General features: G+C 37.2%; 1 protein-coding gene across 6 annotated transcripts in view; it reads right to left on the bottom strand.

Moving 5' to 3' along the window:
• Bap170 (Brahma associated protein 170kD) overlaps positions 1 to 25,931 on the bottom strand; it is a 56,097-nt gene that overhangs the window by 11,492 nt on the left and 18,674 nt on the right. For 3 of the 6 annotated variants that reach the window (XM_089644395.1, XM_089644398.1, XM_089644400.1), the window contains exons 12-22: positions 24,112 to 24,239; positions 21,199 to 21,542; positions 18,255 to 18,332; positions 17,383 to 17,466; positions 13,892 to 13,961; positions 13,736 to 13,803; positions 11,628 to 11,768; positions 10,518 to 10,592; positions 5,241 to 5,514; positions 4,387 to 4,479; positions 2,018 to 2,106 (exon numbers count right to left, since the gene is read on the bottom strand). In XM_089644395.1, coding sequence (XP_089500521.1) covers positions 2,018 to 2,106; positions 4,387 to 4,479; positions 5,241 to 5,514; positions 10,518 to 10,592; positions 11,628 to 11,768; positions 13,736 to 13,803; positions 13,892 to 13,961; positions 17,383 to 17,466; positions 18,255 to 18,332; positions 21,199 to 21,542; positions 24,112 to 24,239 — 1,444 coding nt within the window. The remainder of the gene's footprint in view (positions 1 to 2,017; positions 2,107 to 4,386; positions 4,480 to 5,240; positions 5,515 to 10,517; positions 10,593 to 11,627; positions 11,769 to 13,735; positions 13,804 to 13,891; positions 13,962 to 17,382; positions 17,467 to 18,254; positions 18,333 to 21,198; positions 21,543 to 24,111; positions 24,240 to 25,931) is intronic. The other 3 variants (XM_089644396.1, XM_089644399.1, XM_089644397.1) reach the window with 3 other exon arrangements.

The raw sequence follows: 25,931 nt of genomic DNA, 5'->3' as shown, positions 1-25,931 counted from the left end.
TTATTTAAATATAATATTGAAGGTTACAAAATAACCTTATATGGACCAGTGACGGTCTGGAACTTTTTCAGTGAACTAGAGTGGTAAAATTAAAAAATACGACGTTTATGATGTTGTTGCAGCAGATAGATTTTTTTTTCAAAATTATTTTTTTGGGTCTGCTGCGCTTCCTCCAAACTGAAAGAATCCTGAAATTCTTCAAAAAGAAAAAAAATACAAAAATTTTGAAAAAAAACATATTTGGCTACAACATCAATAATGTTGTATTTTTCAATCTTAAACCTACAAAAGAGACAGGACACTAATGATATGTATTAGCAAGACAAAAATAAAACACAGACATGTATATTAAACATCCAAATAAAAATAATATAAAAAATAAAATGATCTATGAATGTATATTTGATAATGTATATAAAGCAAAAGAAACGTATCTGCATTTCTCATGTTTTGAGAAAAGATTATTTGACAAATTTTCAAAAATTAACGAACTTATTATCTGACATGCTTAAACATGTTGTAACTTTATAGTGATTTGTTTTTGGGGTATTATGTCGTGTTGCGCTACCTCTTTCTTTAGCCAACGTTTCGGACAGCATTGCAGTGTCCATCATCAGGGCAGATGTGTAATCTAAGGTTGACGTGAAATGTGTGTTTATGTATGAAGATGCGATACCGTGTTGCCAGCTCCAACCCTCTAAGAGCTGTGGTTTTTTTGCGTGTAGTTCTGGTGTATATGCCGTCAATTACCTGATACCAAGAACTACTGAGCTTAGCTCCATCGTCTCTATGAATATTTACAGGATTTTTTATGAATTTCAATGTTGTAACTTGTTCGCGGCACCGTGACGTTTCGCTCGACGGGTATTTTCTGTTTGATGCTGTCGCATCGTACAACACATACCTACACGTCTCGCAATAGCGCAATGTAATTTGGCAGATTACAAGGTACTCCCTTTCAAAAAAGTTCCGGACTACAAGGGTTCGGTGGCAATACTCAATACTCTGACAAATTCGATCATCCGACACCGCCTTGTAAAACGTTTGTCAGATTACCACGGGTCAACTGTACAAATTACATTTAAAGTTTTAGGTGAATTTGTGACAAAACTAAGCTTCTAAATTTTTGCTCATTTAAAATAATAGATTTGCAGACATCTTATCAACTGTTGTAGGGGTGTCAATTGTAATACTTAATAAAAATAATAATGTGTAAAATACATGTAACAAAAATAAATAAATTGAAAGCCAAACAGTTATCTACAAAATCAAACATTTTAAACATGATATTGTGGATTAAGGGAGCGAGTAAGGGATTTCCATCATATGTAATATTATAAAATAATAATATTTGGCTAATTTATATAGCGCCCTTTTTGTGAAAAATCACCTCAAGGGCACTGGTTAGTAATTATAAAATAAAGAATGTTAATCTCGAGTTATTTAACATTTGCTTAAAACTTTCAGTGCAATTATGACTGAGTAGCTTTACTAGAGATAGGTCCAACATAAATATTTCTCCACTCGAATGATTTGATTAATTTCTGGGCGTTCGGTTTTGGATTCGACCGCGCTCACTCCAAAAATCTTACCTCTGAATATTAAGACTGTAACATAAACTGCTAACTGTGGTTTAAAACCAAAAAAGCTACCAATATTTCACCCTTTACCAATATTTTTTATTTTAAATGTTAAAAATTTATAAAACGTGTGAATTCTTATGTGGGACAATATTGAATATTAAAATTTCTGTTTGTTGGCTATGGTCTACTGGAAATGTGACAGACAGCCTACAAGCAGATTACACGATACAAAATATTATCTAGAATATTCCATGACAGGAACATTAGTGACAAGCTGTTGACCAAACGTATTAGAAGTTCAAAATGTTACCCAAATTTGGGAAGCTATCGCTCGAGTGGTTTAGGGGTTGGGAAGATCATCAGGCTATTCAGATAATAATTTAATAAAGGCAACAAAGCAAACCAATAATAGCAGAATTTGAACATGGACTTACAGTTAGCGTGATGGGCGCATTGGGTCCGTTGCCACTTTGCAATATAATAATAGTCTTGTGAGGCATTCCTCCCTGCATGAAACTCAAACCTGAAACCAAACACAGAAGCTATAAATACGTTTGTAATATACGTCGGTAGAATAAGAATAGAATTTCTTCAATGTTTCACCACACATCTGTAATTTGCGTAAAATTAAATAAGAGTATAAATTATTTCATAACAAATTTAGTAGCATTCATGCAATGACAGCTTTGTTCAACGGCGTTATCAGAAGTAAATATATATATATATATACTCAGTATGTTAGTTGTAAGTCATATTATAGCAGTATTGTGTAATACCCACTTGGACATAAAAAATATGTACAGTTGTAAGTCACTAGCTATTAATCTTAGTTATAAGCCACAAGTAATAAATTTAAGTTTTAAATGATAGGGAATAGGTTGAATGTATAAATGAAGTTGTCAAGCTTCCTTCAGGTGATTTCCTCACAAAAATGACGCTACAAAAATGGTCCATTATTATTGGAACAGATTCTAAGTTTATATACCATGTCAAAGTAGTTTACGGCATAAAAGGTTTTTCGTCTCTCCTTTAGACCAAATATAAGATGGATTGCCGTCGACACATTATTTGGTCATCTGGCTCAGAACATGACATACCCGTTCTTTGTCCTTGTGTCGGACAATTGGAATTGGTGGCGACCACTCTCTGTTGTGGTTGGTCCCTCCTAGCTGAAGTTGCAGCATGTAAGGACACATTTATGTTAGAAAAATAAATTTTTTGCTAAAAATTTCTAATGAACACTAAAAATTTCACACCACGTATTACATATTTGGATCGCAGTACTAAAGGGACCCACAGATGATAAAATTTTATACATCCTAGCTAAAAGAAACATGTCGAAGGAGGTTGTAATTGGCATGGCCTAAATAAAGGACGGTTGGATAGGTAACTAGTGAGATAAAATACCACACGTAAGGAAACAATAAATAAATAAATAGCTGAACCTTCAGAAATGTTTACTTCTGCTAGGACAAATGAAATCAGATCCGTGATGGCTCATGAACTACTGCAAATTACAACAGGAGTTGTACGTAGTTTGGTGACATGTTTCAGGGTATCTAGCACGATCTATAAAACCCTATAAAAAAACGATATTGGCTAAATCCGTCATCTATGGACAGTTTGCGATTTGTCAGTAGACAAAAGCTGCTGCTTTTAGCGCGGCCTCCCAGGTGTCAGATAAGCTGTCAATATACAAAAATTTTTGAATAATGTCATAATGCAAAATTCCTGGCGATGTGTGAAATGAAAAAGGAATGGAGGTGAACTAACGAAGCTCTTAGAATTGAAAGACGTAGTATACACGGTCAATTCAATCCGTTTGAGATTGGAGAAACGAAAGATGTTAAAATATCACATTATAGCTAAAGTCCTTATTAACTTCCTTTTTAGCATAAAAAAATCATGCGTATTTCAATTCGACATTGTCAATTTATTTGTATTTTTAGGTATCTGTTTGAAGTTTAGGAATGTCAATCCACAGACAGACCCCCGCAGTGTTGCCATCGTTAGACGATTTCTTATTTATGTATTGTCAATATCAGTTTGGTTATTGATTAAAACCGTTGGAAGTTAAGCCTAACATCCCAATATTGTTAAGTTACCGATTTGACCGTGCTATACCACCAGGTCATATGAATCCTATAATTTCTATACCCGCTATATCCGATTTTTTGACAAAATGATCTGAGTATGACATCTTGTTCACATTTTTGCGAGCAACAAGAGGAGCCTAAAATTGAGTTTCAAAACCCTCCTTATCACGACCAAAAACCATGTTAAAACTGCGAGTGAGAAACCAAATCTGCTATATCATACATAAAGTTACTATCAAAACGCGCTATATCGGATTCAACCAATCACAAGCAGTTATTTTGCCAAAATACAATATGGCCGCCGCTCTGACGCCACGCTCGTGTGTAAAAATGATCTACGCGTGTTTCTAAACCCGCCATATCGGCTCAGTTGACTTATGGTTGACTTTCAAAAGCCTCTATATCACGAAGTGAGTATCAAAATCCGCTTTATCCATTTTATTTATCGAAATTACTTAATTATTCCTAGACATATATAGAAATATAAATGCTTTTCGAAATTTTATTACTCCAATTCATTATATAAAAAATTGTAATGCAATTACTTATGTACGCTAGAGATGTGACAGTTTTTTGCGGTTTTCTCCAAATCAATGAAAGTTGATATAGCGGGTATAGAAATTACACGACTCATATATTCCTTTGTTTCTTTGTCTATAGTAGGTCTTACAAGTTTAAGAAGACGATTAGCGGATGGAATTGGCTACCTTGTGAATTGGGTGCTGCAATCAACTGCAGAGGAGAGCCGTGCTGTACGAATTGTGTGCCGGAAACATTCCCACCAACCTTACCGGACCCTCCTGCAAAAGGAAAATAATTACAGTAAATTAGCGGTCCAGTAGAATCCAGTTGATTCCAAATCCACGGGAAATAAAAACCAAATTCCCATACAATTTTAAAATAAATTGTCAAAAAGTTGGGAGGTTAGTAGCCAGTCAAAATACGATAAATACAAAATGAATTTATAATAACACAATTTCCATATTTCAAAGCAGCACACAATAAAAAAAATATATCAAATATAATTTTCACAATTTTTTTTTTTAAATTGCTCTCCCCTATGTTTTTTCGTCTAAACACTGAACTAAAATTACTGATTTAAAAAAAAAAACAAATTTTATTAGACAAAAATGTATTATAAATATTAATGTCACTTCATTTTTTTATCATTTCATATAATAATAAATTATAAAAAATTTCCAAGTTTCATAAATTTTTCTCAAATTATGGTCAGAACCTTTGGTTTCATAGAGGTGTACATTTTAATTCTTCTGTGGTTAATTTCTAGATTTGAATATAAAGTGTGGTGTTTTCTCTTTCTAACACCGTTTAGATCACATTTCTCACCATGACAGTAAGGGAGACAAACCATTTGAGCTGGAGGATATCCACCGCTTTCACGGTGATTATAATGATTTCTATACAATGAGACCATAAGAAATTTTCGGCTGTTCCCAAAAGCGAACAAAATATTCTGAGGGGTTAAGAAAAATCGTAGTAATAAATCGAAATTTCGCAAAGTAAACTGATAATAAAAGTTAGTATATTAATTTAGTCTCACCGTGCAGTATAATCTGTCCGCCTTGATTTGTGATGGTAGGCATTATGATCTGCCTGACTTGCTGATCCTGCCCCTGATTTTGACCCTGGATTTGGCCCTGGATTTGGCCCTGCATTTGGCTCTGTATCTGACCCTGGCCCGAGACCTGAACTTGGCCCGGCGCCTGGTCGTGTTGGGGAGGCTCGTTGGTCTGAATGACCGGCTGCGGTGACTGCTGGACCGGTAAGGGGGTGCTGATAATTTCTTGGACAGGGGCTTCGGTGGTCACCAGCATCTAAAATTTAAATTGAATGTCATATATACCTTTACAAATTTTAGAAAAAAAATAATTAAAGCACTAACACGCGGCATAATAACAATTCGTTATAATATGTTTGAAAATATAAAAGAATATAATTATGTATTTTGGAATCTTAGAATGTTATGCATACACAATCGAAATGTTAATGAAAACATTAGGTCGGGGCCACAACGTTTTTTGTTTTCCATCGGCCATGAAAAACTAAAACATTGTGGCCCTGCCCCCAATATTTCATGTTCGCATAAACATTTGGTTCAATGTTTATGGTAATATAGTCGCTGGAGACCTGCCTTTACGTACACACCACAGTATTTATATTATTTGACAGGTTCACTGGCAGTCTTGGACAGTGGTGGCTTGGAAAACTCCGAAATGTAAACTTGGAAAGCTGAGCCACCCAGACCAGTTGATTAAATTTGCTCCTTATAGCATTACTCGTTATATCCAAAAAAAAGTTTTTCAAAAGTCGTTTGTACCTACATACCTTTTTTTTTTTTTTTTTTTATATTTACTCCACACAGGAGGCCCTGAAGAAAATAATTTCCCTCGGGGCCTATGTCATCTTTGGGGATGCTGTGTGGAGGGTCTTTTTTTGGAGAGGAAGGAGTGAACATGGGTCTTGAAGAGTCCCATGTTGTAGGAGGGAGGAAACACAGAGGCCGGCAGTTCGTTCCACAGCCGAGCTGTTGAACTTAAGAACGAATCGTAGAAGCGACCCATTCTCATGTGACAAGTGTCAACTGTGTACAAATGTTGGGCGCGCGTTTGGCGTGTATCCCGACTACGCACCGGTGCCGAAGGGATCAATGACGCTAGTTCCTCAGAGCATCTTCCATTGTAATACCGATAGAACAAGGACAGCATACCTACCTGACGCCTGTGCTCTAAAGATTGCAGTCCGTTTGTTAAGATTGGGGAATCTATCAAACGGACCGCCCGTTTCTGCACAGAGTCAAGGGTTTTTTTCAGGTATTTTGGGGCTCCAGACCAGAGATGGCTGCCAAATTCGACAGTAGGGCGCACTTGCGATTTGTACAGGGTGAGCAGTTGTGTACTATTAAAGTATCTGCGGGCCCTGTACAGTACGCCCAGCTTCTGAGAGGCCAACTTTACTCTGGCTTCGATGGAGCCCCCGTACCTGAGCTGGTCACTTATAGTTACACCAAGCATATCAATGGAAGGCCTGTTCGGAAGATTGCTTCCGTTGAAGGAGACTAGATTATCATTTGGATCCCTTTTAGACGTAATCAGACAGGATTGGGTCTTTGAAACATTAAATTCGACGAGATTATTTTTACCCCAGGAGGAAATACTCTCGAGATAACCGTCCATTCTCTGCTTCAAAGCCCTCCGAGCCGTTGGAGTTTGTGTGCCCTTTGGGGGCTTGTCAAACAAAAAGCTATCATGAACTGTACTGTCATCCGCGTAACAATGAATCGGTGCACATGTCAAAAGGTCATTGATGTGCAACAAAAACAAAGTCGGAGACAGAACCGATCCCTGTGGGACGCCAGCATTTATGGAGTGCGAGGAAGAGGTGAAACCGTCAGCAACCGCCTGAATCGACCTATCCCTTAAAAAGTCAGCAATCCACGTACACAGGGATGCGGGAAGTCCGTAAGAATGCAATTTGTTGACAAGTCCTCGGTGCCAGACCCGGTCAAAGGCCTTGGATATGTCTAGTGCGACCGTTTGGGTCTCACCGTGACGTTCCAGGCACCGCCCCCAAACATGCGTCACATACGCGAGAAGATCACCGCACGAGCGGTTCCGCCGGAATCCGTATTGACGGTCGTTGATAATTTTGTTCTTCTCGAGGTATGTGAGCAGTTTGTCGTTGATCACACGTTCCATCACTTTGGACAGAACTGATGTGATCGCTATGGGGCGGTAGTTGGCCGGGTTGGAGCGGTCACCTTTCTTGGGAATAGGGTGAATGACCGCTTTTTTCCAACCAGAGGGCACAGTGCCACACTTCAGGGACATTTTGAAGAGCTTTGTCAAAACTGGAACTATTTCCGCAGCACACCTCTGCAATACCAGGGCAGGTATTCCATCAGGTCCACTAGCTTTGTTAACATCGAGCCCCCGTATGACGTGGAGTACATCCCGATGCCAGATCCTCAGCTTTTTCATATAGAAGCCGCAGTGAGGAACCGACGGCGGAACAGCACCCCCGTCGTCGAGGGTCGAGTTTTCCGCAAACATTTTCCCTAATAAGTTAGCCTTTTCGGTGGCGGTGTTTGCTAGTGAGCCGTCAGGTCTGGTAAGAGGTGGCAAACTGGGTTTGCAAAAATTTCGACCTATTGAGCCCGCAAGCGACCAGAATGCTCTGCTGCCATGCGGGCAGGCAGCCAGCTTTTTGCTGATCTGCAGGTCGTGTTCGAATTTCGACCTATTGATGATTCTCTTGCATTCCTTTGCCGATTTGTTGTATGCTGATCTGCTTTCGGGCGTTCGAGATGTGTTGTAGGCTCGGTAAGCCGCGTTTTTTCGTCGGACTGCTTCGGAGCATTGTCGACTGAACCACGGCTTTGAGCCCACACCAGTTTCTTTAGTAGTCGATTGTATGAAGCCATCCATCGCCAATTTGATGACTTCACCAATCTCCTGGGCACATCTTGAAGGGTCCGAAGTCCGAAAACAAACAGCTGACCACGGAAAAGCGTTGAAATGGGCCCGCATACCGAACCAATCTGCTGACCTATAGTGCCACACTTTTCTCCTCAGCCTCTCATTGGTTGGTCTGAGGCTAACGGGGATTGATGTCGTCACTAGGCAGTGGTCAGATGATCCCAGAGGCGCTGTGACGTCAATCTTATAACCGTGTGGCACAGTAGTTAAGAAAAGATCTAACAGATTGGAGCGGTGAGTCTGGACATCAGGAACCCTTGTAGGCTCCTGAACCAATTGCTCTAATCCGTAGCAAATGGCAAAGGATTCCGCCTGTCGGCCAGCCGAGTCCGTTGGGCCTGAGAACTTCAACCATGGTTCGTTATGAACGTTGAAGTCCCCCAGAACAATAAACTCGGCCGAAGGGTAGCGGGGCAAGAGATCATCAATAGTATCGCTCAAATGTTTGAAGAGCTCGGAAGTGTCTGATTCGCTATGGTTCGGTGAGCTGTATAGACATGCGTAGAATCTTGCCGTACTGGCAAGATTGATGCGCACCCACATTACGTCGAATCTGGAGTTTTCCAGACTCAATAGTCGCACACAGTTGACGTCAGCTCGACTATAGAGGCAGACTCCTCCTTTCAGTCGGAATTTGCTTGCGAGGGTAAAACCCGGGCAGTCCAGATAGGAGGAGTCTGGCGGCTCGGCTATCTGAGTTTCGGATAGGAAAAGAAGGTTGGGACGTTGGGACAAAAGATGGTGATGGACGGAATTTAAATTTTTGTGCAGGCCGCGAATGTTGGCAAAATTTACCAACAGTTTTGGCCCGCACCGGGGACGCCTGCTACTCGCCGCTGTAACGATGTTAAAATTGTTGTGTTGTATGTTCATGAATTTATTTTTTTTTTTTTTTTATAAGGGTAGGAGGTGAAAGGAAAGGTCTGGAAAGGAAAGGTATGAGGGGTGGGTAGGAATCTGGGGTTCAGGCTGTCCAGGAGTGATGAGCGTTTGGTTCCAGCCCACCCACTGCGGTGCTAGGCGATAGGCTGGGAGAGTCCGGCTGGAGAGGGCATCCAATGCGCCCCAAACGCTGCTGCTGGGTCCCCTCCGGTCACGAACCGGCACAACAGCAGTGGCGGGGTTTTTTCACTCGCTGATGGGGCAGCCCACCCTTAGTCGTGAGCCTGAGGGTCGGGCCCCTGTACTATCGAGCGGCCCGGACAGCGGTAACCGGTTGTAAAGGGTCTCCCTCAACCAGCATCTCCCAACCGGCCCGCCACGCAGAAGGTGGGCCGACGCACCCGCCACCAAGACCCGGGCAAACCTTAACCCATGAACCCGGGCACCCCTGCTAAGTCACCAAACGTAGCGAACCACTTGGGGTGACCTGTGGCAGAGGTGTTGGTAATCCAATAAATGGTTCCCAGGGCGGCGGTACCCATTCCCGCCTACCAAATTGAATACCTACCTCTACTATTATTATATTTGCAAATGTACAGTACACTCTGCTTCTGAATTTCCTCCTCAAAACAATCAATGCATTACAACTATCATCGCCTGGTTCGAGGCTTCCAAGAATAATATCACTAAATTGTCTTATTATCATTAGCTTGTGCGTGTTGTACAGCTTGGAAAATCTCACTTGTCATAAATAACTAGCTTGTGGATTGTTGTTTTTCGGCTGTAAAATATTACTTGTCACAAACCAGCGGCCCAATTCTTGCAGCCCGCATGAAATTTCATACGACCCACTTGGCTATAGAGAAAAATCAAAATGTTTGAGGTAATTCTTGAAAACCTTGGCTGAAAACATGTTTTTTAAAGGGTTTTGGTTAATTTACGCTGTTAAATGGAACCAAATTGTCAACCCCCTCCCCCTCAACGAACACAAAAAAATTCCACTTGCAGATTGTGGCTTGCTTGAAAAATAGGGAAAGCGGCCCCTCTTTTGAAAAAGTTGGGCATCAGTGTTATAAATTTACCCCGTGCAGGGATGTAGGTACACGTAACTAGGTACCTTCATAAACATATTTATTGGTTTTTAAAACAAATTTCGCATGACTTTCGCAGATGTTATGACAATTTTACATAGTGCCTGATGATACTTGGCGTGACCTACGGCAGAGGTGTTGGTTCCCAAATTTTAAGGGAAACCAGAGTTATTTTATTATAACACAAAAATGGACGTATTTTTCTTTGACGGGAACGGTGACCACATGAAGTGGGTATATAAGATTTAAATAATAATAAGTATTTATTGGGGTGTGTGGAGAGGTTAGTGCAGTCCCACACATTCCAAAAAGAGAACACATAATTTAGATTATAAAATGAGTAGGTGAAGAGTATAAACAAAGACTTACCAAATCTTCTTCATCTTCTAATGCATCAGCAGCCAGGGCTGCATACAAGTTAGCTGCTTTTGAAGACACCCCTTCCTACAAAAACAATAATAATCTCTAAACAGCTGTAACCAATTAATAATTGTTATGAGTTGCCCATATCCTCCGTTGATCAAGCATCCCCACGACCACAAATCATAGAGGACACGCCACCACATCGATCACGAGGCAATGCAGTGTTGTTATTATCTTGTACCGTACGATGGGATGAGCGCTCACGCAAAATGATGCCGGTAAAAAGTAATGAGAAAGCTGGAATCGCAAGAAGAAGAAAGAGGAGAGGATGCAGATCGCGCTAGATAACATCACGTCGAGCCCTGAACAGTAACCAGAGTGTCCCATCGATTCCAAGCCATAAGCGCTTTCCATAAATGGTACCTTTAAAATAATCACACAGAGCCCGTAACTTCCAGTCCAGTATTGGTCCATGCAATAGGTTTAAGATTATCCTGTAATAAAATGCATATCCATCTTCTTCAATAAATGGTACATCTGTAAATAGTGTTTTCAATTGAGATGATTCCATGAGAGATTTCCTGAACCTAAAACCCTGAGAGTCTACAAAATGGCAGCCAGCGAGCAGAGATGCAAGAGGGTAGCCAAGATAAATGTTAACATGTTTAATCTTTCCTATCAGAAGCGAGAACGCTCTCAATAATCTAACCATTGCTTAGATAGCAAAGCAGTGTTCTCTCTCTCAAATCTCTCTTTATATTACAACATAATATATAAATAAAATAGTATATAATCTACCAGAATGCATGTAGTTTCCCGAGAGTAGCTAGTTGTTTTCAGAAAAATGATTTTATAAACGTATCCTTAAGGATACTCTGGCAATCAAGAAGATAATCATCATCATTCCTATTTGCTTCAACAAGGCGCCCCCAGGCCTCCTTGTCCTGGGCTACTACAACGCCCTCAGATCATTTCAGATCCAGTCCATGGATCTGCTTTTTCCTCAGGATAGTCTACGCCTTCCCCCTTCCCCCTGGAATTGTCGCCAGTATCTTGTGCGGTACCCCCAGTATCTTTACACCCGTGTAGGCTAGTAGCTGAATTGGTGGATCTCACATTTCTGGGTTTCTTGCTGCAGGGTTCATCATTGTCTTCATCTCTGCTAGGTTTCCTCTCCTCGATGCGATTTGGCGCCGTGACCCCCACCGGCACCGGAGGGGGTGACCTCTTCTCCAAAAGATCGGCCAACATCTTATTCTGGAAATATAAAATCAATACAGTAAAACTCTCTTATAATGTGGAATAAATTGGGCCATTTTGAATTTCATGCTACAAGGGATTGAAAAAACAACATCCTAAACTCTTGGGTATTTTTTAACTTTTAGTACGCAGTATCTTATATATCAATAGCATTAGATAATTTTACCGCACAAACTGAGACAGTCTCCTAATCTCCTTTTGTATTATTATGAGACACATTTGCAATCCAGATATTCTGGAACAAATTTCTTTTTATGTCCCTGATAATTTCATCAGAGCTAGACAGCACAGATTATTTATTTTTCCAAGGGGCAGGACCAACCTACCAATGATCATGCCTTTGGGGAGAATAACTACTTTGTTAAATCACATTTCTTCTGTGATTGACATTTTCAATTTGAACCAAAGAGAATTTAAGACGGCAATAAGCATACTATTGAACAAATCTGGTTAATCAGATAGTATTGATGTACTTACCCATGCAAATAAATGTATGTACTTACTTATTATAAACTGTAATTTATAAACTGTTATTTGTGAAATGTAAATGGATTATACTGTTTTTCACAATAAATCAATAAAATAAATAAAATTTAATCAGTGAAAGTGGCAACACCATACTTTGTATTTTTATTTAAAAGTTTACCATAGATAGTTTCAAATAGTTGTAATATATTCAAGAAAGTCATTGACCGCCATTGCTAGCATGTTCGTGAAAGATTTGTATGTGAATTTAAAAAAAATTATTGATACATGAAATGAAAAAAAAGTTAAGTCAAAATAATCCGTAGCATTTGTGTAATTAAATATTGTTTTAGTTTAATCTATCTATCTACCTATCTTAATCTTTAGAGCACAGGCATCAGGTAGGTATGCTGTCCTTGTTTTACCGGTATTACAATGGAAGATGCTCCAAGGAACTAGCGTCATTGATCCCTTTCACACCGGTGCATAATTGGGAAGCACGCAAAAAGCGGGCCCAACATATTATGTACACGGTTCACATTTGTCACATGAGAATGGGTCGCTTCCTCGATTCGTTCTTGAGTTCAACCTTCCTCCTAAAACACGGGTCTCTTCGAAACACATGTTCACTCCTTCCTCTCCTCAAAAACAGCCTTCACACAGCATCCCTGGAGATGACAGGCTCTGAGGGAAACTATTTTCCTCAGGGCCTCCTGTGTTGAGTTAACGTAAAAAAAAAACGACATAAATCTCAGATTACCCCAGGGGTTAAGCACACAAATTTCTTATATGGGAATCTTATAAGTGGGTTTCACTATATAGTAAAGTAAAAATGTGCTACTAGTAAAGGCTTTTTCATTTGTAAGCAAAATGGTAAAATCCTTATTAGCAATTGTAGGAATAAACCAGGAGGAATCACAAAAGAATGAAGTTATTTTAGTTACTGGATACGGCCAAGTATCACGACACACCTTGAAAAGACTGTTTTGTGGAAAGGAGGAAATAAAAGAACAGGAAGATTGTTCAATAGCCAAGCTGTTGAGCATAATGACGAGTCGTAAAATATAACCCTTTCGCGCACAAGTGCTGAAGAGATCCGCGGCGCAAGTGCAAGTTCGCAATCTATCCGAACATGTAGGGTGAATTATAATAATAATAATAATAATAACATGACATTTATATAGCGCAGTTTAGTGTCATTTCACTTCAAGTGCGCTTAACTACTCGTATAACAAACTTAAAAAAAATGGTAATTCAGTATTAATGGTTCTTAAAATTATTCCTACAGTGTGCCTTACCCAATACAGATCTAATATTATAACACTAAATACACTGTTTATACAAAATGATGACAAAACTTAGAATAACAATAACAGCAGGACAGGACAAAACACGAATATTAAAACTAGAACATAACATAAAACAGGAGGCAGTTTGTGCTCAATGAGTTATTTTATTAAAAGCAAAAAGTAAAATAAAAAACAAATAATAAAACATACAGCATTATTGGTAGGTACCTCTTCCACAGGAACCCCCTCTTGCATCATCGTTTCAATTATGACTCCATCTGGAATGAGAAATACGACATATTTTAATAATTCAAAAAGCTAAAAAAGATATATTACATTTCTAAACAAATAACAAAGATTTAAAACCTGTTAGCTCTTCTTGTTTGACGGTTGTCACATTTCTGAAAATCGGCGTTAAGGGAGGAATGATGGCACTCTGAAAATAAAACAAAAGATTGTCTATAAATGAGTAAGTTCTTCAACTATATCGCTGAAAATCTCAAAGTTTATTCTTACAAGTGCCAGAAGTGTTAATAGAGTGGTTTGAATGTGGTAGAAAGAGTCGGGGACGCCTGAGGAATACTTAACGCAATATCTTTGCACTGTAATGACATACAGAGTCAAATTAAAGTCCATGTAATGTAGTTTTTTAACAGTAACATTATGGTATACAGTAGTGAATGGTGTAAGAAGTCGGAGACGCCTAGAAAGACATTAGCTATAGCGAAGCATTGCGGGATCGTTTCTTAATTTTTTTTCAAATTGCGGACGAAACCTGAACAATTTAGTTCTTCTGTGCTTAACTTCTAGATTTGAATATTAAGTGTGGTGTTTTCTCTTTCTAACTTTAGATCATATTTCTCACTATGACAGAAGCGAACTGTTAGGAAGCTTTGTAGATGCACGCACAGATGGCAGTGCATAGAGCTTGCGGGGAAGTCCGCAAGATGGAGCCAGTGGCCAGTTGTCGCCATGGACAGTGCGAAAGCTCTCAGACAGTCTCACTGGCCCAGATTCCAATTAGCCAGCTTCTAGCTAGGTCGACTATCGAGTCACCAATATAATACGCGGAGTATTAATAAATCCCTGATTAATATAAAAGAACCATCTTATCATTAAACTCCTTTCACGACGAGTTGGAGTCCTGTTTGTGCGAACACAACACAAACAAATTAGCATGAGGGATTAAGCGGGAAAACCTTGTGTGTATAAACTGGGCTTTTTTTCAAATTAAGTCTTCAAGGGTCCGAAAAAACCAAACTTCTTGCGAGTTTTACTGTAAGTAATCTTATAAGTTACTCAACTTTCATTCTGCCATGATGGGTTAGGTTAGGATAAGTCAGATTGATTAAAGCTATGGAACGTGTGATGGTTAATTCTTAAATGGACACATTGAGTTCGGTTAAGTTAATCTTATTACGAAACACATTTAACTTTGCAGGCTGCCAAAGTGGGAAATAATGAATAGGCCGCCCACTGCAGTGTTAAGTGTGTCAAGCCATACAACAATATAAATAAAACATAGGTTAGGTGACAATTATTATCAGCCCCCTATAGTAACTCAAAGATGGGCCAGCTAATTGCCTGCTTTAGAGTATCTTAGAGGTTACCATCAACACACTTGGCATGCAATCCCGCCAATGTGACATGAAACAAATTGCTCAGGAGAGAGGAAAAAAAACCCATGACACATATGCGGTATTAATTACCATTGGAAAATACCAGTTTCATGAAAATTTTCACATTCACAGTTTTGCATGCCAAACGACGATGTGAGTTAAGTAACACTTTGGATGCATAAAGAAAGATGCAAAGGAGAAGAGCAAACATTAAACATGCGTAAATGAAACATAACAGAATGAGTGCAAGAATACTTAACCTTTTCATGGCAGCAGTTCAGATCTTAATCCACTGGAGCATAAAACTAAATACATACAGTAATGCTACCTATCTCATTTAATGACCTCTTTAGCCATAATGATCTATGCATTTAATTTTCAGTCAAGAGGTTGCGGGTTCAATTCTAATTGTTGCATAAAAAAAAATATATATATATTTCTAAAAAGTAAAAATAAATCAAAATGGATTATTCAATCCAGGTTTGGGGCTGTTGATTGGTTTGTTTGTTGTAGCTTCTAAAGATTGCCTTACGAAACGGCTAATTAAATTCTCTATATTCACAATAATTATTACACACTGTGAATCTAGGTTAGTTGGTAGAAAGCACCACAGGCAATAAGCTCACCTTTATAAAAGTATTTAAATAGAAAAGTTTATTACGATTTAAGATATTCACGGCCAAAAGTATTTCTGTTATTTGTTTTTGGGGTGTTATGCCGTGTTGCGTTAACTCCTTCTTTAGCCAACATTTCGGACGTTACAGTGTCCATCATCAAATCACACATCTGCCCTGATGATGGACACTGTAAAGTTGTCCGAAACGTTGGCTAAAGAAGGAGTTAGCGCAACACGGCAAAACGGTTCCATGATAACTCAACACAGTGACAATTCAACAACACCTTTAAAAAGTTATATAAAGTCATTAGAAAAGATGAAAAAAAAAATTAAACCTAACCTAACCTAACCTACTTAACCCAGTTAATAAAGTTTTTGTTTCGTCACTTTCCATGACTTTATAAAGATGTGATGAATTATCATTATGATGATTTATCCGGTCACCGGCATAACACCCCAAAAACAAATAACAGAAAGAAAAGTTTAATGTTAATCGTGTAAATAAAATAATAAATCCCATGAGTTACATTTGAAGTCATTTTTCTAGGATTAATATGCTATTCATTCTAAAATCTAATTTAATTTTTAGATGCATAATATGAAGGTGTCGATTATGGAATAGTAATAATTAAAGTATGTTAGTATATATATGTATATCATTGTATTATTGTATATGTTCTTAATTGTATTTTGTTACCACCGTGATATGGGCATTTGCCTAGTTAGGGGTATTAAAAATAATATTATTTCATAAATCCAAATTTAACAGGCCAGCCACGACGGTAATCAGTAGCGAAATTTCGATTTACATAGATAATATGTTGTATTTTTATGAATATACTTTGAATATTAGAATAGTAAGGGCCGGCCACGACGGAAATCGGCCGCAAAATTTAGATTTACACTGAAACATGTAGTATTTTTACGAAATTAATATGAATAGCCTTAATTTAAGGCCCTGCCGCAACGGCGATTGGCTGCAAAATTTTAATTCACAGGAAAATATGTCATATTTTTTACTTAGACTATTTGTATTTGACAGCTGCGAAATTTAGATTTTCATGGAAATATGTGCCAATTTTTACGAATTTACTTAGAATATCTTAATTTGAAAGTTTGGCCGCAATGGAAATCAGTCGTCATAATTTGATTTACACGAGAATAACTCGTCTTCGTCGTAGGGAATTCATTAATTCAAAATTTGGATGTTCTGTGGCTTTTGAATTAACAAGGTTCTATTGTATTTGTAAAAGGAATCAGCATGCCGGACAACATATTACTGCGTGCCACACACAATTTATATTTACATTGATTGGTATATCGATTAATTAGTTTATTGATTGATAGTTATATCGGCTGATTGTTTTGTCGATTGATTATGTTGATAGATTGGTATGTTGTTTGATTATGTTGATAGATTGGTATTTCGATTGATTGGTTTGTTCATTGATCGTAATGTCAGTTAATTGTTATGTCGATTGATTGCAATGTCGATTAATTATGTGATAAATTGGTATATCGATTGATTGGTTTATACATATGAAATGGATTGTTTGATTTGTATATTGACTGATTAAAACATATCAACGGGTTATGATTGCATAAAATGATGAATTGCCTACCTTATTTCCAAAGGGGGAAGTGCTTGTCACCCCGGTGGACGTGATGGTACTGCAAGATATCAAAGCCTCGGCATCTAATTCCATCTATAAAAAAACATGCTAGTTTACTTTTCATTTACGTCACCACTATCATCATGATCATCCAGCCACAGCCGGATGAATGACTCTGCCAGCATCACTCCTCGTGGTCCTTCATAGAGTTTTCCTGCATGCAAACACATTCTGGCCTTAAAGACTCTTGGATACGGCATGGCTAAATATAATGGTCACCTTTGGTGCATGCTTTCTCTTCATGATGCATGGTGGTGGTGGAATAAGTAGTTTACTTTGTATCCGAAGGTGGCAGAGTCCATGATTTGAAATGATAAAACTAACAAAAACAATGTTATAATTGTTGTAACTCTTTAAATAAAATCTCTGGGATCACAAAGCACTTTGAACTTTTGTGGTTCCATGATATTTCATCAAAACGAAAATTCAACACACCTTTAAAAAGTGATATAGAGTCATAAAAAGTGATGAAACAAAAACTAGGTTTTATAGTTACATCTGTAACCTATTTAACCTAGTTTTTGTTTCACCACTTTTCATGACTTTATATCACTTTTTGTAGGTGTGTTGAACTGTCATTTTTATGAGATACCCGGTCACCATAAATAACACAGGTGAAAAAATTTGCACAAATGTTTCAATTCGGAGCAGTCGAAATCATAAAAAGTGTTTGGCATACCGTGATTATATTCCGATGAATCCAGAGGGTATTTGTGGCTAGTTAACACCGAATAACTAATAAACATTTACATTCTACTAAATAATAACAAAATGCAACATAAATAACTAAAATGAATAATAAACTAAATAGTTTCACTCACAGGAACTTGGGTGGGAATTTGCGCCGTTGTGTTTTGTGTCTGCCCCATCATCCTTTGTTGGTTTTGTCTTTGCGTAACCTACAAAATGTTCACAGTTTTATTATAACCATTCAAATAGGGTACAATAGCGGAAAAATGAGAAGTATTAAACATGAATCAAGATACATTAATCACATTGAAAGTATTATTTATAATGTAATCTAGAGTTTAAAGCTATAAATTACTGTAAATGACTGTAATTACTGTACTGTGGGAGTTTTTCACACTAGAACAACATAACAACATTGCTGTTCATCGCAATTCCTGTTAATCATTCAGCTTCAAAAGCTAAAACGGGCCTGGGATCTTCCAGTAATGTTAAAAAAACAAAATGGCGTTGTTGATTGGCATTTTGACGACAATGTTACATTTGAATATCAGCGAAACAACGGGCGCAGTATGAAGCGATCATTTCAACAATACATAGCTAAATTGTGTCAAGCAAAACTTGTGAATATGTAATAATTTTTTTAGATCATTGAAGTAATATTAATGACTCTCGTACTAAAATGCGTAACAGAAAAGACAGAAAAAGATTCGTTGCATCTGGGAATTGAAACCAGGACCTCTTCTTAGCCGGAGAAGTGCTCAGACCACTGAGCTAATTCGACCATTAGATGAAAGATGAATTTAACCACTCGGAACATTAGAACGTCAAAAGACGTAAATATGATAATAGCGGTCAAGACATTAGTACGTCTTTTCACGTAAACGCGCGAGATTTTACAAAAATCGATTTATTTCCATCACTAGTATACGGATTGCCATGATTTAAAAAACAGAGTATCGATAATGAATAACGCTACGCGTCTGCATTCAAGAATATCTATGGAATGTAGAGGTGCTTTATCTGAGTCGATTGAATCTGTCATCTTGTTCGTTCATAATTTATTGCGTTTTTAAATAATTTATTAAAAATATTTTAGTTTGGACGGTTAATATTTTGAGGTGACTAATAGTTTTTAATTATATTTCTTCAATATATAAAGTGTTATTTCTTTATGATACTCAGAAAAAAGTACATTTTTCACAGCTTTGAAATAATGGTCAGCGATTTTTACATATTTTTGACGTTTTCTGAAAATGTATATTTAGACACGCAAATATTTACGTATAACAAAACAATACGATAGTGAATTTCATAATCTTTCCAAAACATTTTTTAGAATGAGGCTACGTTTCCCAAAACGTGAGTTATGAAGCTTTTACCAAAACTCGTGAATAACACAAAAATTTTCGCGTTTTGACAGTTCGCAAAGGAACACAAAGTAAATAAAAGTCCTTTTCTGAGAGGTTAACAACCATTAGATGATACTTAACCGGGAGGAAGAGGTCCTAGGTTCAAATCACAGATGCGACCGAATCTTTTTCTGTCTTTACTGTTTCTCATTTTTCATTTGAGAGTCGTTAATAATATTATGTTTGATGTAAGGTTTTACTCACTGTTATCACACTATATAAATGTGATATATTTTTTAAAATATGGAATTATTATTTTATTAATGCAATTTCAAGAACTTGCGGCTACTTTAGGTTATTTTATTTCACACCATGCTGTTTTAAAATATTTGCAAATGGATTAGTTTTAAACTACGTAATTTTACTTATAGTTTATATTGTGAACTGTGAACCTGGGTACGGCGGGAACAATAAAATGCTGGAATAAATATTATTATTACATAAATAGAGTTTTCAATTTAAAAGTGATATTCTTAGTATGTAGTGATTATCATTTATATTTATTGTATATTTTCTCACAGCAGCATTGAGCACCCCTTTTCAGAAATCTTTTTTTCCAATTGAAACTTTTAATTTTTTTTATGTGAATACCATACAGCCAACTCCTCCCGACTGTCCAGAGCCAATGGTACTATGGCATCCCCTATCGGGTAATATTATGAGGCTAAAAGGAGGGGAGAAGGGAAGGAGTAGGGGAAGAGGAAGAATGATGGTCTTTCACTAGAGCGATACTAAGAGTATCTCTCACTCTGGGAAACTTATCAGAAAAAAGATGTTCTGCCATATATAGGTATGATTTTAGATTAAAAAAAAAATTATCAGATTATTTATAATGCAGTGAAATTCTCTAAAGAAGTTTTCCAAGGGACCATAAAAATAAAATAAAACATCTTAACCACTCAGAACATTAGAACGTCAAAAGACGTAAATATGATAATAGCGGTCAAGACATTAGAACGTCTTTTCACGTAAACGCGCGAGATTTTACAAAAATTGATTTATTTCCATCACTAGTATACAGATTCCCATGATTTAAAAAACAGAGTATCGATAATGAATAACGCTACGCGTCTGTATTCAAGAATATCTATGGAACGTAGAGGTGCATTATCTAAGACGATTGAAACTGTCAAGATGTTCGTTAATAATTAATTGCGTTACTAAATAATTTATTAAAAATATTTAAGTTTGGACGGTTAATATTTTGAGGTGACTAATAGTTTTTAAATATATTTCTTCAATATATAAAGTGTTATTTCTTTATGCTACTCAGAAAAAAGTACATTTTTCAAGGCTTTGAAATAATGGTAAGCGATTTTTACATAGTTTTGACGTTTTCATAAAATGTATATTTAGAAACGCAAATATTTACGTATAACAACACAATGCGATAGTGGATTTCATAATCTTTCCAAAACATTTTTTAGAATGAGGCTACATTTCCCAAAACGTGAGTTATGAAGATTTTAGTAAAACTCATAAATAACACAAAAATTATCACGTTCTGACAGTTCTCAAAGGGACACATAATAAATAAAATTCTATGTCTGAGAGGTTAAGCATGAACACTTCTTAAGTGGGAACTTCTTAAGGGAGTTTCACTGAATATTCAAAGGGCTGTACTATAAATAAATAAAGGAATGCGATTAGTATTGTTAGTACATACCTGTATTTGCATGCGCTCTGGCGTCCCCGGGGCACCACTAACCTTGTGTGCCAACAAATGTTTAATCAGCGACGTGTTGGTGGCGCCCTGTTGTGCCGATTGTGTCACGAGCTGAGGCACTTGAGATGGCGTAGTCACCGATGACACTCCTGTCGCCACTGAAGACGACGTGGGTGACATCAACACTGTCGCCTGGCTGTTTGACACTTGAAGAAGTGGCGGAGGGGAATTAGAGATTGGCGTCGCCTCTCCAAGCGCATGTGACAAGTGAGGATGCGACGCCAACTGCATCTTGTTCTGCTCCGCCTTGCTCAGTTGCGCTTTTAGTATCGGAGACGCAGGGCCTGAAATTATGCGGTCTGTTCATCAAAATAGACAGTGCTATGCAAAATGGAGCCAACCATAAAAAAGCAAATTGAAGCAAATTAAAATTGTGAATTTGGTTGTTCCGTACAGTGCCAATATATATTATGTAAATATTCTTCCTTCATTTGATTTCTGTGTACAATATTTGGGCTGGTTCCATTCTGCATAGCACTCTCCAAATATTGTAAATAAATAAAAAGTGGTATGTGATTCATTGTAAGCACTCGAAGCATTCCTTAGAGCTTGTGCTTAAAAAAATGTCAAAGAGGGTGCTGATAGCTGATATTAAATTATATATACAAAAACAACATTACTAATTCTCCGATATAGAGGTTTCATCAAATCAATACTTAGGGGATATTGATATGTTTAATGTTGACTTATTACTATTCAAATCCTATTCTTGAATCTTCCGTTGTCTCTTTGTTAACCTATCTGATCACTGTAACTTTATAATAATTCTGTTTCTTGTATTTTTATTTCATGAATGTATGTATTTTTTTAAATTTATATATAACTAACTAACCATCACGCCGTTTCTCCGCAGGGGTAGGCAGAGAGGACGGACCGCCAAAGAACTCGGTCTTGACACACACTCCTTGCCTCATTCTTATTCATACTTCGTCTCATACATACTCTTCTATTATTCTGACTCTTGAGATGGCCCGACTCGAGTATCTGATTCACTTGGTCGTGCCATGTCTTCCTCGGGCGTCCCCAACTTCTGCTACCATTTGCATTTGCATCATATATCCTCCTTACACTCCTTTCTTCTCTCATTCGCTCTACATGCACAAACTATCTAAGCGTCCCTTAGATGATGTAAGCGTAATCTTCGCTTCTTTGGACAATTTTTTGTTAGTGCCAACTGCGTTCAGTCCTCCATTAATGGAGTTACCTGCATTTACCCTTCATTCAATATCTCTGTCAGCCTTCCCATCTCTCGTAAACATATTTCCTAAATACACAAACTCATCCACCTGCTCCAAGTATTCCTCATTCACAGCTATATTGCGCACTGGTTTCGTACTCTCTCTTTCAAACACCATGACTTTAGACTTACTTACATTCATCATTAACTCATTCTTCATGCATACTTCGTTCATCCTAGACACGAGAGACTGTAGATCATCCATACTATTGGCAATAAGCACCGCATCATCAGCATACAACAGGCAACATACTTTCAGATTACTCAAATTCGCGCCCAATCCCACCTCTTTCAATTCTTGCATACAATTATCCAAGTTATATATATCTTATTTTTATTATTTCTTTCTCATGTTCTAAATTATTCCACTAATACCTATGTAAAAGCCCTACGGACGTAAAATGAATAAGATCAATAAAAATATACTAAAGTAAGCATTTTATTTAACTTTATTTTATTTGATTTTACGCCTAGCCGGGCTTTTTCATGGATTTTAAGAACAGAATATACCTAGTGAGCTTTTGAAAATTATACAAAAAAATTTTAAAGCATGATATAACAGTAAACTGAATATGAAAAAATATTAGTAAAAAATGTAACAGTGACATAAAATAACATAGAAAGTAAAACAAGACTACAAACATATAAGAGAAATCACTAAAATTACATTACGAATTTGTAGGATTCAACAAAGTGCTGGTATAAATTACACTTAATTCTATAAATGGAGTCAATAAATATATCAATTATACACCCAAATTTGTTGCCCAGATCATGCATCCTATTGGATAGTGAGTGTGTCTAATAATTGGAGTATGTATTGCAGAAGAATGTTATATTTTGTCTAGTATTCCTAGTCGGCACATGGAATTTAATAGTGGCAACAATGGCAGGACTGTCATAATTACTCTGTGTAACACAACCAGGTATCTCTTCTCCTGTCAGACAGTGTTATTAGATGCAATTGATTCATAAAACTGACATAATTAGGACGGGTTGTTTCGGAGGATTTGAACAATTCATCAAATTTCAACGTTCATTTTCGGGTTCTGCGAAAGACTTATTCAAGTTCTGTTTTTATATCATTGTAGGCTAGTTGCTTGACAAAACTGAAATAAAAACAGAACTTGAAAAAATCTTTCAGAGAACTTGAAAATGAACGTTGAAATTTGATGAATTGTTCAGATTCTCCGAAACAACCCGTCCTAAATGTATTCAATTGGAATTCTGAGTTTAAAATTTACGTACCTAAGAAATTTGTGCTGAACTCGTTCTATATTGTTAGAGTGAACTTTATACAAAGGGGGTGAATTATATTCCACTTGACTTCTGACTAATGAAATATAGAGGGTTCTCGTACAATCTAATGACTTAAAATCAGTTAAAGTATGGACTATGATTGTGTACAGTGAAAACCTCTTGTAACATAAGAAGTTTTGATGTTTAAAATTTTTTATGTTTTCGGTTTCTTGATGAAAAATAGAAGGTTTTACCTGGGAAAAAGTATTATCAGAGGGTTTTACTGTAATTAAAGTGTCAGTGTCAGTTACCACTATAATAATAATGTGTTAACTATAATAATGTACATATAACACTTTGATTATATTAATTCTTACCAGTCTTGACAGGTACAGCGGTCTTGTTGATAGTGGAAGGTCGCTGGCGTATTCCCATGTAACACTTTTGAGTGTCGCCGTTCAAGGTTTTAATGGGAGTCGGACCCACCACACCGCCAAACACTGATCTGTAATGGCAAAAGATGGCTTAAATCGAGGGTTACAAAAACCAATTTATTTATTTATTCATATTCTCAATAAAACGGATATACACCAATATACTACGGAGAAGATTACAATTTCGAGGTACATGTAAGAATAAAAGGAGACAATTTTTCTATTTAGTGACATGTGTCTTAAGTTAGTTGCTAAACTGTTTGTAAGTGACGTTAAGCAATGGAGTCGCTCTGCTGATTGGCGAGTTCTGATAGGCAGAAGTCCTTTTAGGCAGATAGGCAGAACTTTTCGGAGTATAACAGAGTACATGGGATCTCCCACGAGTATACGTGTTAGTTAATCTATTTCAATATAGTTCCAGAGATTACTTTAAAAAAATGTTTGACTAAAAATATTTTTCGGCGTGCTTCCAAGGTGTTGAAATCGAGCATTCCTGTTAAGAACAAAGATAAATAAACCTCTTTTGTACTTTTGCTATTTGTAGGCTATGGTTTTGTTCAGAAGGGGCCCAAATAATGAAGATCCTGGATTATATTCCAGGATTCTGCGAACAAAGGCTTCATATGTTCTCCATATTGCGATTCCGGTTGTAAATGATCTTGCATTATGAAGAACAAATCAAAGCATTTAGTGGAGATGAGATTTGAAAGAGAGATTTGCAAAAAAATGCATGTGGCAAAATCATATTTATCTTTAACTCTATGCACGCGGCCGTATCAACTGTTGTTACGGCAAAAAGTCCATACTCACACGCGGCCGTATCAACAGTTGATACGGAAACTTTGAATGCCGATATTCCAGCGGTCTTTTGACATAAATTTATTTCCCGCTCGCTTGAACATTTGTAGAACTATCAGGATGCTGACATCTACAAGTATTTCTCGAAAATAAATTTGTGTTTCATTTAAAAACATCGATAATCAAGTGAGCCTCTTCGCGCCTTCGAGTGCCATAGTTTACAATTTTGTCAACGGATGGCGTTAGTTCAATTTTGTTATTATTTTGTGACATAAAATTTACGTGTCCAGTTTTAGAAAAAGTTTTCATAACAAAAAATGATAAGTGCTCATGGTGTTCCACTTGTGTCTATCAACGCAGTGGCCTAATTACACACACGCCGAGCGAATGGCGGGACCACATTCAAAAGATACGGTACGTCTTTGTATGAAATTTTATGTTTTTGTTTTTATAAACATCCAAGAGTGTTGACACACGAGGATTTGTTATCATATTGTGGAGAATAATCTGTTCTGTCTATATAGTCCAATAAATCATGCCAGAATGCTATAATTTGACATTTAATTGCGTGCATAGGTATTTGAAAATATGTACCGCGTACGGGTATAGATAAAACGGAGCAAATTAACGCGTTCAAAAGGTTAATAAAATACAAATTTGTTTGCTGGAGGCCTAGCACGACCATATCAATAACGGAGCACTATCGATACGATAAACATAGCTGTCGACTTATCGTAATTTAGTTTCTGGATATCCAAAATGTTGGATAAAGAAGGAGGAAGCGCAACATGGCATAATACCCCAAAAATAAATCATTTTTGGCTGCGAAAATCTAAAATCATATCTTAGCTGTTGACATTTGTCCATCGATGTCCCGAGCATGACAGACGATCGATAAATGAATGTCAGGAAAAAATTCCTACTACGGGAACACCGACGAATTTTATGTATTTCGTAAACATCAA

Source organism: Hesperophylax consimilis, chromosome 21 (genome assembly GCF_061612785.1).
Source record: "Hesperophylax consimilis isolate HC1 chromosome 21, BYU_Hcon_1.0, whole genome shotgun sequence".
NCBI lineage: Eukaryota > Metazoa > Arthropoda > Insecta > Trichoptera > Limnephilidae > Hesperophylax > Hesperophylax consimilis.
This window is presented reverse-complemented; position numbering and strand designations above follow the sequence as displayed.